The sequence below is a fragment of the Oreochromis niloticus genome, linkage group LG8 (assembly GCF_001858045.2).
Source record: "Oreochromis niloticus isolate F11D_XX linkage group LG8, O_niloticus_UMD_NMBU, whole genome shotgun sequence".
Lineage (NCBI taxonomy): Eukaryota > Metazoa > Chordata > Actinopteri > Cichliformes > Cichlidae > Oreochromis > Oreochromis niloticus.
The window spans coordinates 3,584,221-3,602,962 of NC_031973.2; the positions used below are offsets into that span (position 1 = coordinate 3,584,221).

Below are 18,742 nucleotides of genomic sequence, written 5' to 3' on the forward strand. Positions count from 1 at the left end.
TGCATGTAAACATACCATTTCATATGATGGGAATTTACTGAGAGATGCCTTCATGGTGACATAAATATGTTTTAATGTGTGGAAATATTAAACCAGTTGATACCTAGTAATAAAAAAATGTCAACAAAAACAAATGTAAGACTAAATTATAAAAGCTGTTGTCCACAGGCCAGCAGACTCATGTTAATTCTTCATGAGCGCCATAGATCACGACATGGCTATCCTCCCAGGTCTGCCTTCAGGAGAGGCTCCCAGCAAGGTTCTCCAGCCTGGCTTCACTGAGTTTTTCCAGCAGTCACAAGTCATGCAGAAGTTACAAAGAGCTGAGCTGGAAGGTAAAGCTTTTCATTTACCAGTAGACTGATGCTCTAACCCTCACATGTGATCATGAGCTCTGAAAAAAATGTCACAAATGAATTTGAAATTAGTTTTTCTCTGAATGATGATTTATTGAATTGGCGAGAAGCCTAGCGTCACCGTTTCTTCATCTCAGGAGTCAGCTGAGGTGGTTTAGCATCTGATCAGGATGTAATACTTGGAGAAAACCTGTCATCTGGCCTGGGAGCACATCGGGACCGCTGAGGTGTAAGTGGAAAATGTTGCAGAGGAAAAAGATGCCTAAAGGTTCTGGATAAGCCTGGAGCCACTGAAAAAAATGAAGCACAGATTCATCCTCCGGAGATCAGATTTATTGTGAACCAGGCAGACCAACAAAGCAAAGACAGCATTTTTCCATCAACTCCTTTTTTATTGTTTCAAATCCAGGTCAACAGCATACAACTTTCAGGGTCCTCAGTTAGCTCTGTGGAAAGTGAGGAACGGCTGCAAGTCCAAGAGCATGCTTGCTCAGCAAACGGCCCCCGGGTCAATACAAAAGGAAAACGTCACTGCTGTTCGTCAGCATGACATCAGAGAAATCACGCTCAGGAGGGGCGAAAATGATACCACCGGGCAAAAAGAAAAGAAATCAATCTACAACTAAAAATATATTCTCACTCCATCAATGGAATTACCGTCTTACAAAGAAGCACACGTCTCATAAATAGCAGAAATCTGGCGCCCACGACTCGTCCTCTGACCTGAAGAGCCCTATTTTCAATAGCTGCAGTTCAACTCTACAGTACTGATTATTGATTTCATTAATGTGGACCATTGTTGGGGCAAAAAAAAGTGTTAGGGTGGGGAAAAAAGAAACACCCAAACTAAACCTGGAAGGTGGCAACAAAAGATGGACGGACCTTATGGCCATACAAGCACTGCCTTAAACCTGCATTCTCTGTAATGGCCAGCAGGGGGCAACTCAGAAAGACTTCCATATGTATAGAAGCTCCATGGATCTAAAACCTGATTAAGCAGTTTTCAGCTGATTGTTTTGGGTCTTCTTGAACACGTGATGCTCATTTTAGAAATTTTGTTTGTTATCAGAGTCACAAACAGAGGACATAAGTCCCTTTCAGTTTCCAAATGCAAATATAGCAGCAGAGGAGACCCTCAGCTGGGACTTAAATATGGTGGCTAGGTCCATCTTTTATGTACAGTCTAAAGATGGTGTCCATAAGCTACTGTGCAGCTTAATGGTGTTTGTGTCCCTTTTTTATGCATTAAACTGATCAAAACTTCCAGAAGTACTAGAGAAACGCAAATTCGTGAAAGCTAACATTGGCCACAGATGTGAAACACCCCGAAATTCCCTTTAAACAGCACTATAAATGGACATCGGTTGTTTTGTTTTGCTTAGATGTTAGGAAAGATTTGAGCACCGCATGTTCGCCAGAACAAAAGAGGGGTTTTTTCTTATGATGGTATGTCTTGGTCCCAATATTTGATGCAAAAATAAAATCGAAAACTATTGCAGTAAATCAGCGATGGTCTGATTTTTAAGGGTATCTTTAACAGGTACTGGGAATTTTCCGAGCACCACAAATTAATTTCCCTTTACTTCCACAGATCCTCTTTTACAGCCGACATCTCTGCCGGTGTAAGCAGGTAAAATACAGGTGGACTGATTTCAAACATCACTAATACACCCAAAGATTTTCCTGCTACAATACTGCAAGTAATTTGCTGTGAATTGGATGAACAGACTCAGGGTTTAACGTGGATTTTGGGAGGTGGTGCCATCTGATTTGCAGGTTTAAATTGGGCGTTTTTCCCTCTCCCACCTGTGTTCACCTGCGACCCCTCGCACACAGAGCGAATAAAAAGAAAAGAAAACCTGCAGGGGACCATCAGTGGAGGAACATCAGTTCTGCCCTGGCTGGCAGGCAGGGAGGTGAAAGTGGCGAGCACCAGTTGTTTCTAAAGCACCTCACGGATGATACTCTGCGAGTCGGTGATGAGAACGATGAAGGCGGGTGGTTGTCCTGGGGATGTAGTTTAACAGAGACACAGAACATACAGCTGATAAAATAAGAAGCTACATATTGTGCCTGCTCGAGTTCAAACCACCAAATTCAAACGCTACAGCAAACCAACAAAAAAAGCAACTTTAGGCTCAGTCAAAAAAAAAGGGCGATCGTCACCAACGTGTTCGATCAGAGGAGGGCGTCTTTTCAAATTTAATACTGAAAATAGAAACTATTTAAGTGGGATTACTCTGGAGCTCGTAGTGTTTCCAGGTCTGAGCTTTGACTGATGATTGTACTTTAAGGGGCTCATCAAAGAGACCTATGAAAACCTGACGGAGCCGAGCCCACGCTGAAGATTCAAAATGTTAAAGTATACGCTACAATCTGATAAAAAACCAAAAAAGAAAAATGCTTAATTAAATTAACAGTATCAACTCTTAAATGTATTTATACACAGCAAGATTTTCCAGAAGACATCGTGACAGTGAGCGGGGCACTGATGTGAGAAAAAATCCAGACACTGGAGTCTTCGCTGTTGTCCTGAGTCACAGCAGGATTTATTTGAGCCGAGGAGGAGGGCGGCGGGATTATTTGAGGGAAAGGGGGTCTCAGCCACAGAGTGCTTTATCTAAAACGTATTCTGCCTCTCAGAAAAGCAACTGTGTGAAGGGATACAAACCAAAAAAAACTCAGATTCAACTTTATTTTGACTCAGTGAAATTGATGTAAACGAGCAAATCCCTCTGCACGTCACAGCAGCCTGTGAGATGGGAAGGGCAGAGGCTTCGACGTGAGGCGAGAAAAGAAAAGATCGGTGACGCCGTCAGAGTCTCGCAGCTGGTCCTGGTGTAGTGACTGAGCTCGATCGGTGAAGGGCGTGGAAGCGGGGTCGAGGGTGAAGGGTTTTAACTGCGGGGCAGGCTGCACATTTCACAGTGCTCTGTGCCGGGCTGGTTCATAAAGGTACAGTGGAGGCAGGACCACATGGCGGAGGAGGAGGCAGGAACCGAGGGGCCGCCCATGGCCCCATAATCCAGAGAGCTGGAGGGCTGCCCACCCACTGTACCTGGAAGGACAGCAGAGGAAAAACAGGATATTACCACAGTGAAGAGTAGAAGGGGTTTTATGCAGCAGCCTCTCTGGGAAGATATGCCGCCATTTTACTCTGTCAACTGCTGAGTGACCTACACCTTTATGAGCGTTCCCACTACAGGAAACTACTCTGTAGGGACTTCTTTCAGGGTGATTTTCAGGGGCTGATTGGCTAATCCGATCATGCTCATGCTGGCACCAGCAGTCCATTTAAACTAGTATTAAAATAAAACTTTCTACAGATGTTTAGATGCATTTCACATTTCCTGCACAAAGGCAGAGTAACACATAGTCAACGTCCCCCTAGAAACACATCTGTCCTCTCACTCTCAAAGCATCTTATAATTAACTTATCACTCGAAATAAGGTTGAAAAAGCTACGACCATCTTTGCTGTTTCTTCTCCTACAAACTTCCATTCAGGATTCTTTCAGTAATAAGTGGATATAAGTGAGTGGATATCAGCTGAACAGCTGAAACAGTATCCATGTATAACACCTGTTTGGTTCTTTACTCCCTGTTTTTAAACTTAACCCTAAATCTTGTCTATAGATCTAAAACAATTAACAAGGACACTAAGATAACGAATTACAAGCTAACTTAGTATTAACAGGGCGTCACCTTAGACACGGCTTGTAATACACTGGTGGAAACCTGGAAAATTACAGGTGGTAAAGATGGAGAGGTCACAAGCAGGCAGAGTTTATTTTTGTAGTCTGCTGATTTAAATAATCCCCAATAATCTGCTTACTAATGAGCTCAAATCAGCAGCACACACCATCTGAGTGATTTTCCACTTTATAGAAATGTCTGCAGCTTCTTTCCTCCTGCTGCAGTTGAAAGTCAGTCCAGAGACACATTCGTTTTTTAACCATGGTAAATTATTCATATTTATTAGTAATATTTAATACCAACCATAACAAACACGCATGTGATCGAACATTTTTTGTGCAGTCACGGTTTATTTGAGGCATGTAAGCTTAAAACTGAGCTGCAGTTTAAGATGGTGGAGTCTATTCACAGGAAAAGAGACTCACAGGGGAGGCAGCTGGTTATGTTGCTATATATTTATGATTATGTGCAGATGAGAACCTTATGAAATGTACATTTCATAAGGTTCTCATCTGCACATCTACCATCAAGACCATCTGCACATCTACCATCAAGAAACCAAGTTTAGGGGCCCTCAAAAACAGAATTTAAATCTGTGGTTTATATAAAAACCTGACTTACTGCACAGCTGCTCGATGGTGGCCCACTGCTCAGACTTCTTCCAGGTCTGTGCCAGATCCTCATTAGAAGTCTTCACTGCTTCAAGTAGCAGCCCGATGCTGTCCTGCAGATACAAACACAAGCTTTCATCTAATTATTCAAGATGCTGAGTTAAAAACAAAAACAGTACACCACAGAGTTTATGTTTGGCAAGTCTGTGTTTTATGCAGGACATCCAAATCTGATCAGGCGGTTCATTACAGAAAAACAATGTTTGTGACCGTCGTGATGGGCCGGTTTGAAAATGAGCAGAAAGGTCTGAGTGAAAACATCCTTAGAGGAGTAACTACTTCCAGACTGGAGAAGAATGCGGTCCAACTCATCGTCTGCATTACAAATGGGAAACAAATGAAAACCTGAAAGCGTCAAGGCTTTGAACTTACTCTCAGAGGCATGACTTCATTGGTGACGAGGAAGAGGAGCAGATGAAAGTCTGACACGATGTTCAGGAATGATGTGGAGGTGCACTGGGACAGGTATGTGGCTAAACTGTGAAAATCCTGCAAACGAACAAGAAAAACAAGATGAATTATTAAACCACACCTTCACAGTCAGGCACTCAGGCATGTCCACACAGTTTCCAGCATGGCTGCTATTTTTAAATTCGCTGTCTGAAAGTTCCTTTCTAAACACTTATGCTGTGCACTCTGAGATTTTATCACACCACGGAAGTGGAAGAGTGTTTTCAGCTATGGGATTTAGGCTCTGACTGGTGGGTATTTTCAGACGTTCTCACAAGGACTTTTGTTGTTCCCTGCTTGCCCACAACTTCCACTGTGGGTTGTCTGGAATGCCAGATTGGCGATGGATTCAACCCCCCGTTTCACTAGCTTGCAAAAAGCAACCACATGTAGAGGTGAACCTACGGATGGATGAACCTGTTTACTTACAAGACCAAAAGCTTGAAGCTTGGCTCGAGCTAGACCAAACTGTGAGTGAGTGCAGACTTTTAGGGAGGGGCAAAAAGACACTGCTGTAATGTTAAGAGAAAAACATTTGAGCAAAAAAAGTAATACTTTTCATCTCAAGTATCTTTCTTTTCATCATCTTTGGAATTAAAATCCGATTACTTGTCCAGCCCTATTGTGCACTGTGAATTTGTTGCAGAGGGTCAGACTGCACGCTCAGAGTTTTACTGTAATGACCTGACACAAATGTAGCACCATTGGCTACATTTTTCTATGACACTTTATCCACTTCCTAAAAGTAAACATGAAGTTGGAGGATTAGAGATAGGGCTGTTCGATATAACGATGTATATATGATGACGATATGAAAATGCCTATCATTTCATATTACGCTATCGTTTGTTTCGTGGTGTCGCAAAATAAACTGTTTACGGCAATATTTTTTCATCATTTTGATGCTCACTGTAGAAGTTCTCTCTTTCTCTTACATTTAATATAGCCACACTACGGACGGACAAGCGACTGTCTTTATGTGTTATCGTGAAAACAGTACAAAGATGCAGGGGATGAGAGATCAGTTAAATTTCCAAACACCCATTCCCCAAACTGGGACCATCTATCCTCCCCTTACACCAAATACTTTGATGGCCTTTTTATATCTTGTTGAATTGGATGAGGGAAATACAAACTCATGCTGACAGCACTTACCTGTGTTTCTCCAAGAATATCCCGGTTTTCAATGGGAAAGCGTTGCGTAGAAGAAAAGGTATACTGGGGGTCCTTTGGAAAAGTTGTGGTTATCTACGAAGAAAATAATATTTCTCTATACAGATTTTCTGGAAATGTAGTGTCAGAATATAGTTTGCTGTATTAAAGAAGATATTATTAAAAATACTCACATCTATAATAAGATACTCCACGGGAAGAGGCCGAGCTAGAAACGTGACATCATTTCCAAATTTGTCTTTGTCCTGTTGGATGTGAAAATCAGACAAAACAATCTCAACATCTGGATGAGCTGATAAGTAACATCTAACCCCCAAAATAAGTACCTAATATTTATTTTCTTCTTAAACATACACACTATTCATCACATCAGAGCTTTTTTATGCGGCGTCTCACCTTATAGAAGACGTCTGGTACGTACTGCTCAGGGCTCGACTCTTTAGCGTAGCCCAGCTCGGGAGCGTCTTTGCAGGGGAGTAGGCACTCGTCTCTCACCAGAGCCATGCACTGATTGGACACCTGATATCCTTCAAAGTGCACCTGGTTATCTGGACCACCTGCACAAAAAACAGCACAGAGGAATATAAATAAATAATAATAAATAAATAATAACCGCTTGCTGAAAAACAAAAAATATTATTTCCATTGCAAATAAATTAGGGATGGTGATGATTTTAAAACTAGTCTTGCAAAGGCAACTGCCAGTCACTAACAAAGGCCCGCGTTAGGAGAGCTGTGCAGCAACCACAAGACTATCAAGAGAGCCAAAGACAGCTGTGACATGCGATGTGCTGTATAAAGTGGATCAGGTGATCAGGGATCCTGAGATAAGCCAAACATCAATAATCCACAGGTTCCCTTGAGAACCTTGAGCGTTTCACTTGTTCTCGGTAGATGTTGCTGACTGAATACTCCTTTTTTTTTTTAGTCACCTTAGCAGCTCAAGCTGCACTAAACAAAGTGATTTTGAGCTGTTTAAGTTCTCCTTAAATAGCTTTCTGTTCATCCACTAATATATAAATAAGCCGATTAGTTTACCACAAAATGTAATCTTTGACAAAGCCAGAATAAAGTCAGTCTTAATAAGCAAGGACAACCTGATGAGAAGTTAAAAATATCAACAAGGAAATCATGGAAACTGCAATAACGCTATAGTGTGTAAAACACCGAGTGTGTAAAGTCTGTTCAGCATTACACATCCAAGTGATTTACAAACAGTGAAACAGATGGACTTCGCCCCTGCTTGCTGCGAGATGTGTAGCCATGACATCAGCTTTGGCTGCTGGGGCCTCATTCATGCAAATAAAAGTGTTGAGGTCACTGCTGGGTGTTTTCTTGGAACAAATACAAAAGGCGGCAAAAACATTCATCCCTGATTCCGCACAACGTCTGTCTCCTCCGGTTTCAAATGCACGCACATTTTTTAAGTCGTAGTTTTACACTTGACAGACCTTACAGTAAAGCTGTAAACTGAACACCTAAACCAGTTTTCTTTAAGATTATAAGAGTTCTATGGATACATGAAAGGAGAGGCTACAACATGCTGAGTGTTGCATTGTGGGATGTGCAGATTAATTCATGTTTTAAGTCTGTTTAGACCAAGGGCCGGGAACTCCAGGCCTCAAGGGTTGGTGTCCTGCAGGTTTTAGATATCACCCTGGGTCAACACACCTGAATCAAATGATTAGTTCATTACCAGGCCTCTGGGGAACTTCAAGTCATGTTGAGGAGGTAATTTAACCATTTAAATCAGCTGTGTTGGATCAAGTACACATCTAAAACCTGAAGGACACTGGCCCTCGAGGCCTGGAGTTGGACACCCTTGCATTAGACTGAACCAAATAAATTGTCAAGCAGGTTTCTAGGTTTGAGGTAATCTGTGAGGTATCTGTGACTGAACACTTAACTATACTTAGAGATGTACCAAATCCCTTTTTTTTTAGCCTGCTGAAGTGTGACCTGCAGATACTGAATGTTTTTCTAAGGCCTTTAACTGACAGCAGATACAAACAAAAAGAAATGATTAAACTTTACGATTTCCCCCAAACTGCAATACGCTACTGGCTCTGACGGAAACAACTCAAAAACAAAGGGCTCTGCTATTTGAAAAACATACAAATACGAAATGAAAATCAGCTGCGTGAGTTGCTGTGCGCCCACTTTACCTGAAATATTTTTCTACAGTTGTGGTAGTTTTATATGACCAAAAAAAAAAAAAGTCAGCTACCAGCACAATTGTCCAGTATGTTTATAACTTCAGTAGATAAGAGGACATCGACCCCTTTCTGCTTTTCACTACATAATTTTCCACGTTAACGACAAGTTAGGGTGTGACTGTGAGTGTGTGGCGTGAGGATTTGATCACACTGTGTTCCCATTAGAAAAGCCAAAAGGACATTGGGGAAGAGATGCTTTTTTTTGTGGTTTATGATTAAGCAACCATGCCTGCATTGATAAAGTAATCAAGAAAAAGTTCCCCCGTTTCTCATTCATAAACCACTCACAAGAAAAAAAAAAAGTACCAACCTGTCGCGACCACAGTCACAAATTTGGATCCAAAGTGTCCGTCTCGAGAAAGTCTGCAGGGGTTTGAATGTTCGTTCTGGAAGTATCCCGCTGTAATGCACTCCTCTGCACTCAGGTAATACGAGTCCTAACACAAGTAAGAACATTAAGAATACACAGAGGAAAATACCATAATTAAGACTAACAGATCATCTTTGAGTCAGATGGATCCTCACCTGGTTTCTCGAGTAGCGGACGGTGCCTATCCTCGTATCCTCAGACAGCAGGTCCGTGAAGATCCACCCCACCTGCAGAACAAGCAAACACTTAAATCAGGGGTCCCCAATCCTAGTCCACGAGGGCCGGTGTCCCTGCAGGTTTTAGATCTCACTCTGGGTCAACACACCTGAATCACATGATTAGTTCATTACCAGGCCTCTGGAGAACTTCAGGACATGTTGAGAAGGTAATTTATCCATTTAAATCAGCTGTGATGGATCAAGTACACATCTAAAACCTGCAGGAACACCGGCCCTCGTGGACTAGGATTGGGGACCCCTGATTTAAATAATTGCCAACTTTTGTCCACTCATAAGATTATCTGCTCGAATATTCAGTGATTTTACATGATGTAACAAAGGTATAAGTTAAACTCAATTCTTCAAGTTTCCTCTTTTTTATCCAAATGGAACAAAAACAGCCCTTACATATATAAAAAACAGAATACACCAGGTGATATGCAAAAAACACACACACGCACTGATTAACATCACTGCATACACCCAAGTCTTAAAGTTTAAAAATATTTTTTGTGCTCCTTCAGCCCTTCAAAATAAATTTGCATTTCTCAGTACTCCAAATATCCCTGCATGATGTTCTCACACCATACTAACACATCATTACAGCAACAGCATGTGTCTCCACATCAGTGTTCCCATTTTGTGTGAGGGTCACCCTGCTTCACAGTACCAAACACATGATGTGTGAGCCACTAAACAGTGGTGACAGATGACTGACAGCTCCAAACACCGAGCTACACCTGATTGGACATACGCCTGCCTGTGCCGTGCCCTCTGAGATATCAGACTGAAACCAACCTCCATAGAAACCTTTCCTTTAACTCACCACCACAATTAGGATACAAAAATAGTATAATATGAGCTAAAAACAGTGCAGAGAAAGGTATTTTTGAAAACTGCCATTAAAAATAAACCATTTCATGCAGAGCAGGGTGACTTTCATTATTTTTTTGCCATTTTTTTAAATCTTAGACTGACCTCTGAGATGCCTTAGAGATATGTTATTTAATTACAGAGATTTTCAAAGAAAATCTGCAGCTTTAACTGAAGAAGTGTTGGAGTCAAGGGGGTGGGTGGGGATAGAGGTCAAAATGGCCAAACTAACTCGACTTCTGCGGGACAATTGTGGTCGGGCATGTTATGTACTGCCTGTTTTGAGTACACCCTTAAGTTTCATGTCAGATTTTTCTCCCCGGTCATCCATGCCCCATTTGCAGCAACAGGCTAATCAGGGTCATGTAGGTGTCTTAAGCCTCTATGACAGACTCCAACTTGACACTGACAGTAGTCCCTTTAGTAGCTGGAAGGCCACTCTACCGGGAGGAGAACTAGTACTGAGCACAGTAAAGCTGCAAAGCAGAACAAGGACATCTGCCAGCTACAGCCTAAGTGGTGGAGTTGGAATCCATTCACTGGATTAAGGTCTGACTGTAGAGGCATCTATTTTTTGTATATATGGTATTTGTAAATGTACTGTGCATCGTTTCTCATGTGCATACATACAGTTCTGCCTGTATGCAAACATGAAAGCAATGTGAGGTCAAACAGAGCACTGAGGGGAAATCAAACCCAACCTTGCACATGCCCAGTTTGGCAGCAATCTCGTCCACGGCTGCAGCTTTGGGATCTTCCAACAGTTCCAGGCTGTTCTGGGTGGCATTCTGAAAACACAGCCGAGAAAAACAGCACAGTTATAAATGCAGTTAATGCAACTTTAACCTTATTGAGCAAATAAACTAAGACACAATTTCACTTGCAGAGTAGAATCAGGCAGTAATACGCTCAGAGAGAATGTCCCACCTGTGGGGGTTCGTAGATGGCAGCCACCTCCGCTCTGATGCCCAGGGGGATGTCTTTGTGCTCCGTGTATCTGCCGTACAAGTAGCCCATCCTCTGACTGCCCGTCTTCCTCCAGAAGTCCAAGAAGCGGTCAGCAATGGTGTGGTTCTCAAACATGATGTTGTCTACATGTCTGTATTTCTGGGGGGAAAAAAGAAAAACTACATTCACATACATGGTGTGATACTCAGGACTGTTGTTTGGATTTTTTAGACATGGATCAAGTTTCTTTGAAGTTGTGGAAGCAGCCGCTCAGGAGGAGTCTGCATGCTGAAATATACTTGGGGATTAAATTCCCAGTGTTGCTCAGCACTTTGTACTGACGCTAACTGTAATGTACACCTGCCACTTAAGATCCTGCACCAAACTTTTACTGTGATCTAAATTATTAACAGGGACAGAAAACATTAAAAATGTGTGCAGTATTAAGCAAAGAGCACATTTTCAGTAAAACAGCTGCAGAGTAATCCAATCCATTCATTTTCTAAACCACTTCAGGGTTCTGGAGCTTATTCCAGCTTTCATATAGTGAAATATGGAGTACACCCTGGACAGGATGGTTCTCTTCAAGTATTTTCGGTGTCATATTTGCTCATAAAAGAAGTAAACGAATATTTCTCCCAACCCTTGTTACTGTGACATACCTGTCTGTTCAGTGTGATGGCACTCGGCTGGCACTTGGTGCAGATGCCCTCCGGCCAGGGAGGGTGACCCTCGCAGCCTGACTTTATCTTACAGCTGATGTTCTCCAGAGCAGCAAACTTCCCCCTGCAGGAGATCAGAACAGTATCAGAGTCTGACATTATGAGCAACCAAACTGGAAAATTAAAAACAGCCCCTCACTTATCAGCGCCACCGGTCAGCTTGCGAAGGTATGCGTGGAATGACATGTGCTTCACTGGTGGGTCGAGGTGATTCAGGTAGTCTTCGTCAAAAGGCTGGAATCAGAAGAAACATGCTTTATAGCCCTAACATTCATCATTTAAGAAACAAAGCACAGGAATGAAATATCTTACCTCTAGCGGTACACAGTGCACACACTTCCCAAGGGCACCATGGCGACATCTGGAACAAGAAAAGAATGATTAGGTATCCAACATCTGCACTGCAGTCAGATGTGTGCAGCTGGTCCTCTTCCTTACAGCTGCGGATCTCTGTTTCTGTAGATCTTGCCATCTTGCTTGACCAGATACTGATCGATCTCATCTTCCTGGACCTGGGGCGCTGAGAAGGACCGGGGGATCATGGAGGACGAAGAAAAGGGAGAGACGGATGGTAGTGACGAAGATGTGTGAGGGGTGGCCGTGTCCATAACCTCCCCGGAGGAGGTGGAGGATTCTGAAGGGAACAAAAACAACATGTCCCCATGCCTACAAAACACGAGAGAGAAGAATAAGATTATTAAAGCCGTGTAGGTTGACAAAGTAGACAGTATTTCTGGACCCCAACACTCCCCGGAGAGGCAAGAGTGAAATTCAGACTAATTAAAGGTTAAAGTCTGCTTGTTTCAACTTACTTGATCTTAAGAAGGCTGAGGGTTTTGTTCTGGGACACGAGCTCTCCGGTTTTGTTGCGGTTCAGATAAACAGAAAACCCATTAGAGTTGAACCCAAATTCTTTGGCCACCTGTGGGATAAGCAGATACCGGATTTTGACAAGAATATCGATACGACACACATTTCATATAGCCTGGAACAAAAACATTAGTAATCATCAAGACACTTTAAATTCATCATTAAGCATAAATGTCAAAGCCTTGTGCTGCTGGGAGTGAATTCTTATCACATGTGCTGGTTCTTGTGTAAAGACAGTTTGCTCTTGAAAAGATGCCAATCACTCAAAGCAGATTAGCAAAGAGTGTCAGCCTGGAGGAACACCTCTTTATGGTTGTGCCAAAACATTTTAAGAAAAGCACTCTGAGCGGATCGAACAGGAGGGTCTCCCTCGTAGCACTTTTACATTACATCATGTAACTGTTATGCACTCAGCCGGATGCTGATCATTTCCCTGTGTGGGCCTTTTTCCCGCATACACGCATTTTCAGATCTGATAAAGAGGCTTTAGACAGAACCAAGGGAAACTTCCACAAATCCAAATAGTTGACTCTAACCTGTACTGATGGTAAAAAAAACAAAACAAAAAACACTTACATATTGGGTTGTGTGAAAAAAAAGTTATTTTTGGTATTCTGTGTCATTCTATAAACACTGTTTTACTTGAGACATGTTACACAACTGCACTGCATATTTTGCACCTTGTTACATTTACTAGTTACATACAGACGAGAAAAATACTGACTTCAAATCTGATTAGTCTTTAATGGCTCTCTTACATGAAATATACTGAACTGATAACTGGATTTCAATAGAATTTTGCTAAACACCAATATTTTATTTCCTCACTTTGAGGAAGAAAGTGGCATTGATCCGGTGCACTCCAGAACTCTACACCTATGTCTGAAAAGTACTTCATTCAACAACCACCTAAAAGCTATTTTCTCACAGGAGAAAGAATGCTCAGCACAACATTCCCTCCTCCAACATGTAAACCAGTTGATGACGTTGGGAAGGATTCCGTTTGCTTTTAATCTATCTTTAAAGTCCACACTGATAAAATTAGCAGAGAACAGAAGACCAGTGAGAAGCATAGAGGTTGTCTGAGGATCACTTTTCTCACGACACACCAAAAGAACAGCATAAGATCTCATCACTATGGGAAAAGTACACAATCAGACATTGTTTTCAGCTCCTCTCTTTTCTGTCTGAGCTGCAGAAATATAACCAGCAGGACTCCGGCTGTCTGGCTCATTGCTGCACTTCAGTGGGGAGTGAAAACTTTCCATTGATCTGCAAGCTACACAGTCCTGCCTTAACAAATGCATTTTTGATGAGGTGCTGCTGCAGTGCTCTGTCTGCTGTTACATGCTTCTATTTTAGGCTTTTCATAGTCAGTGATTAAAATGCAAATGTAATTATTTCCCATCCTCATGTGTAAAATTGAAGCATAACAGAGAAAATTTCCCCAGAAACAGAGGGGAAAGTGGCTCTTAAGTACTTTGCTAAGTGAGGCTTGTATAACTTGGGAGGAATACCATTTGTCAGCTTTACTATAGGTGTTACGGTGCCTTATTCTTACTGTCTCTTATTCTTACTTACTTACATTGTATTTTACCATGTTTGTTGTCAATTTGCTAAAACTTTCTATCTTTGTTTTGCTGATACTTCTCACCTGAACACCTGATATTTTACAAATCAAGCAGATCACTTCATTTTTTATTGTCATTTCACCGGCTTCTGTCCTTTTTGGTAAAGAAGGTCTTTAGATTTAAATTTTTAACTTACAGTTCATGTTTGCAGGTTTTCAAATTCACATCTCTGAAGCCTGTTTGTGTCAGCCAAACTTCTTGAAACACCAAAGGGCGTTCACAGTTCTGCAGAGTTGGACTGACATCAGATTAGGAGTTGTCCAAATCTGATGTGAGTCCAGCTCAGCAGTGATTCAGCACTGGTGCAAATGTTGGGTTCAACATTACCAGACAGCTGTAAATGGGTGCAAGAATTTCCTGTATTTTATGCAGTAGATTTGGGGAAGTGGATTAAATTATTAACAGGCCTTCAGTAAAATTCAAGTCCTATAAAAAATCAGATTACACACTTTTATCTGTGCCTTCTGTGATATGAAGCAATGCCTGGACTCTAAAACATCTAACACACTCCCTGAACACATATTTCCTTGTGCAGTCCACAAAGGACCGACCTGCTCTGTTACTTCCTACACAGCTTCATGTATGTACAGGCACAAGAAGAGGAAAAAAAACAAAACAAAGCCCACAACAACACATAACACTCCTGTACTGATTTAAAGATAAAACATTTTCTAATCAGTTTTCTTTGTGAAAAAAACATAAGAGGCCTGCACAGGTTTTCAGTGTACTGTGGAAATAAAGTACAGAAGGCTTGGATCCAGTTCTGGTGTGGAGGAAAGCAGAGAGTGGGAAATTCTTTGCTTTTTTGCCAGCACACGACTGATGTGACACAACAGATAAATATCAGCTACTGATGTGGATAAATGCCATCTTACTTGCTGATATGCCAATATCAGCTAATGACTATATTTGGATCATATATCAGTACATCCTTATGATTGACAGTATTAACATGACTAACATATCATCACCCTTTGGTTTAAAAAGACCTGTTTTGAAGCATCAAGAGCAACAATCCTGCTGTTTTGGCCACAAGTAACTGCATGTGATGGGTCTAATAACCAATGAGAGAGCAGATAATCTCCGCTTTTGAAACAGGGTATCACCAAAAGGTCAAAACAAAAAGTTGTTTTTTCCCAGATTTCAATTGGATCAAAGTCTTTTAGGGGTTTAAGATAGCCTTTCATTCTTCCAGCCAGAAAACTGTGACCATTTTATTTTATGCCTATTATTCTTGCTTAATTTTACAATGCATAGCAATTTAAAACAATGTGGCACCACTGTACCCTGAAGGCAGCAAACATGGGTAATCTTTGTGAACTGGAGATGAAGTGAGGGAGGGCGTGCAGATTAGGATGGTACTCCGAATTTTGTGACTTTTCAACTGTATGAGGACACGGTGTTACTACTTCCATAAAATAAATAATGACGATGAGCTGACAAAGCCTTGAGGTGAAGGAGTGCTGATGCTTGGCAGTTTATGGAAACACAAGCTACAGAAAATACCTGTTTCCCCTCCTTTACATCTGAAAAAACTGTTTTGAGCTCACTCTCCCTCATCTTCTCCCATGCCTTCGGAAACCCAAGGAGGTCATAAGCAGAACAGAATATGATGGCCCAGGCTTAGATGTTATTGTGTTTGTAACTGCTGGACAACTATTCACAGATTACTGCCATTATCTTATGCAAACATCAAATAAAGCATACTATCTACAGTTGAATTAAAACTATAATGTGTTTAGAAGTCTTTAACTAAACTGTTTTCTTAGCTATTCGGTGAGTTTGTCAGCAGGGATTCTTATAAAAAGGCAGAAGGGGAGGCTTAGGGAAGAGGACAGCAGCAGCCATGACTAATTAAAATCCTGCATTGTTCAGAAGTCAGCCACCACCTTCATTTAAAGGCTGAACTGACCCCCTTATACTGGAGTGCCAGGCCAAACTGATAAATCCTGAGGCTGGAAACCAGCCCTTAGAGTAGAGAAGAAAACAAGATGCTTGAGTGCTGTTATATTTAACACATTACCTTCTTTAAAAAAGCAGCAGCTGTCTCCCTCTTTGTAGAAGGAATTTTTTTCATCCCTTCTGGGGACTGCACCCTGATGATCTAAAGGAGAGACAGAAATAAACCCACAATTCAGTCGTTACAGTACAAGCCCGAATCCATTGTAGCATTTCAAACACCTGTCAGTCAAAACCAGGACGCAGCCCCCCCCCCTTTCCGCCCCCCTCCGGTGTCAGTGTCGGGGTATTATGACAACCGTGACAGTGCAGAAAGAAAAGTCGGGTTAACGTCAGCTCATCAACCTCTAGTTTTTAGCTGCAACATGACGATGTTGACATTGAACTACTCTGGAAAGCTGTCAGTGTGTACTGGCTCATTCACAGACTAACTAAATATCACTTTCGTGGTGAATGTGCAACATCACAGCTCCCATCGTTACCGAGCTATTCGTGTTACTGTCATGCTAAAGAGATGAAAGAATATGCCAGTCATTTTAAGCCGGCCGTTATTGTCGCTCTCCCGTTAGCCAACAATGACTCTTTTCATTCGGATGTCGTCAGCTAGCCTACTAGCTATCATATTAGCCGGCTAGCTAAACAGGCCCTGGTCACTCTTAGCTCATGTTAGCTGGCTAATGCTAGCCAAGCTAATTCTGCTGCCTCATCATTCAGGAGTCCAGCTAACAGGCTAGCTAACGTTAGCCGGAGCCCATCCTCCGCTGTACTTACAATATTATCGGCCATGCTGCTCGGGTAGGTGCGCCCGGTAGATTTGGCTTTGTTAGTGGACAGACAGGGTCAAAACAAATACCCCGTAGCGCTGCTGTGTATGTATATGTGTGTGTGTGTGTGTATGTCAGCGAAACTCCATCCCGCAACTCAAACACCGGGTGTTGCACACATTAGCGCCCCCATCGATCCCACAGCGGAGCGACCACGGTCGAAACAAAGAAACTAAGCTAGAAACAAGGGTTCCACTTTTATCATTCTTTCTTTTTCTCCCGTCAGTTACTGCCTCCCACCTGAGCCCCCCCGAGTCAGATCCTTTTTAGTATTAAATATGCTGAAAGATGGGATACAAAATATTCCTTTCACACTGAACATTTTCAGAGATGTTCAGAGGCTCACTACAGCATTGTTGAGCCCTCCTTGTAAGTGCACAACATTATCTTAATTTTATTCTGCTTTCTGAATTCTTAACAATAACTAACATTTTTCATAAAAAAATCACTATCATAAAATATGAGGCATTGTTTTAACATGTGGGATGGATAAAACTACCGTCTGGTCTATGATGATGAAAAGTAGCCCAAACCCTAAACTCTATAACACTATGGTATGAAAATATGGAATTTCTGGCTTTTAAAACTTTTGTACAGTGTTTAAAGGGACAGGAATGTAATTAAGCATTTAAAGGAGATGTGATGGACTGAGTAGTCAGTAATCAGTCAATTTATATTCTGCTTAGGTTTTGCTGTTTTATGTCTCAAACAGTTACTTATAGTTATTTTTTTATTTGTAGGTTCAAAGGAGGGTGATTTTATGTTACTTACTGTACTTTCTGCAGCGTTTTGTACATTTTAAACCATCATTGTGGTCACTCTTACACTTCCTCACACTAGCTGTATTTGGGTATAATAATTTATGATACCAAATCTCTCTCATTCATGTATGTAAAACAGCTGTATTTTAAATGTGATACACTTATCTAGATATGAAAATGTTTTAAACTTTCCAGACCATCACTACAGAAGAAACAGCATTTATTCAAATAAATTAATTTTTAAAAAATCAATGTGTTTTTAATTAATTTGATGATTCCTGGCACTGAGCCTCGTATTTGACATGTATTGTCTATAATCTAAATCCAAAAAAGTTCCCATTATAACAATACCCGTAGTTTTACACGCTGTTCATTTATTATTGTTTTGGCTTGTTTTAAGTACCTACCCCCTGTTTAAATGTGGATGTCTTCATTATGAAGTTAAAGTGACACATATAGGTCTTAGATGTTCCCTCAACATCAAGGGAACATCAACAAACCACAGTACCTGCGTGACATTATGTACTTTGCATATGCAGAATATTTGTGAGGCCACAGAAAAGACAGAAACAGCTTAGAATGAGAGAACAGGTGTTATCACTAAATCCCTACAAGACTGATGAGGAACTCATTTATCTGAGGAACCTTGTGGCTTATGCTCTGTCAGCAGACCTCATAGCTCAGCCACGTGTAGAGGAACAATTTGTTACACTTATGAATGTCACACTGTTGTTATAAATTCTGCTTGTTATGTTTTTGATTCTGGAATGTGCTTTATGGATGAAGATTGTGAGTTGTAACAAAACGATCAAAATTAATCTAATGTGTGCAATAATTTGGTTTCATTGATGCTGTTGTGGCAGCCTTTAGGATTATAAATTATGAGACACCATTCCCTTGGGGGCGGTTGCTTCACAGCATCTGGCATAAAAATCAGAGAAATCAAACATGCGGAGCGAGCAGCTGTGGGCGAGCAGCCGAAAGTAGCTGAACTTCATTCTTAAT

At 41.4% G+C, this 18,742-nt stretch overlaps 1 protein-coding gene across 1 annotated transcript; it reads right to left on the reverse strand.

Moving 5' to 3' along the window:
• Positions 1 to 727: 727 nt before the first annotated feature.
• Positions 728 to 17,134, reverse strand: nploc4 (NPL4 homolog, ubiquitin recognition factor). The gene is made up of 17 exons (XM_003448623.5): positions 16,924 to 17,134; positions 16,217 to 16,297; positions 12,505 to 12,614; positions 12,131 to 12,358; positions 12,005 to 12,053; positions 11,832 to 11,926; positions 11,633 to 11,756; positions 10,950 to 11,129; positions 10,724 to 10,810; positions 9,087 to 9,158; positions 8,872 to 8,998; positions 6,742 to 6,902; positions 6,519 to 6,590; positions 6,328 to 6,420; positions 5,095 to 5,211; positions 4,673 to 4,775; positions 728 to 3,414 (listed from the first exon to the last, which is right to left on the reverse strand). Exons 1-17 carry the CDS (start codon positions 16,936 to 16,938, stop codon positions 3,254 to 3,256), a joined length of 1,875 nt encoding a protein of 624 aa, XP_003448671.1. The 5' UTR covers positions 16,939 to 17,134; the 3' UTR covers positions 728 to 3,253.
• Between the last annotated feature and the right edge of the window lie 1,608 nt (positions 17,135 to 18,742).

Bases quoted from the DNA above. Each gene is read 5' to 3' on its own strand.
- nploc4 (XM_003448623.5), bottom strand. The intron at 11,757-11,831 runs GTGAGGGGCTGT...GATCTCCTGCAG, and splicing joins CTGACCGGTGGCGCTGATAA to GGGGAAGTTTGCTGCTCTGG. The intron at 6,421-6,518 runs GTGAGTATTTTT...TTTTCTTCGTAG, and splicing joins TGGAGTATCTTATTATAGAT to ATAACCACAACTTTTCCAAA.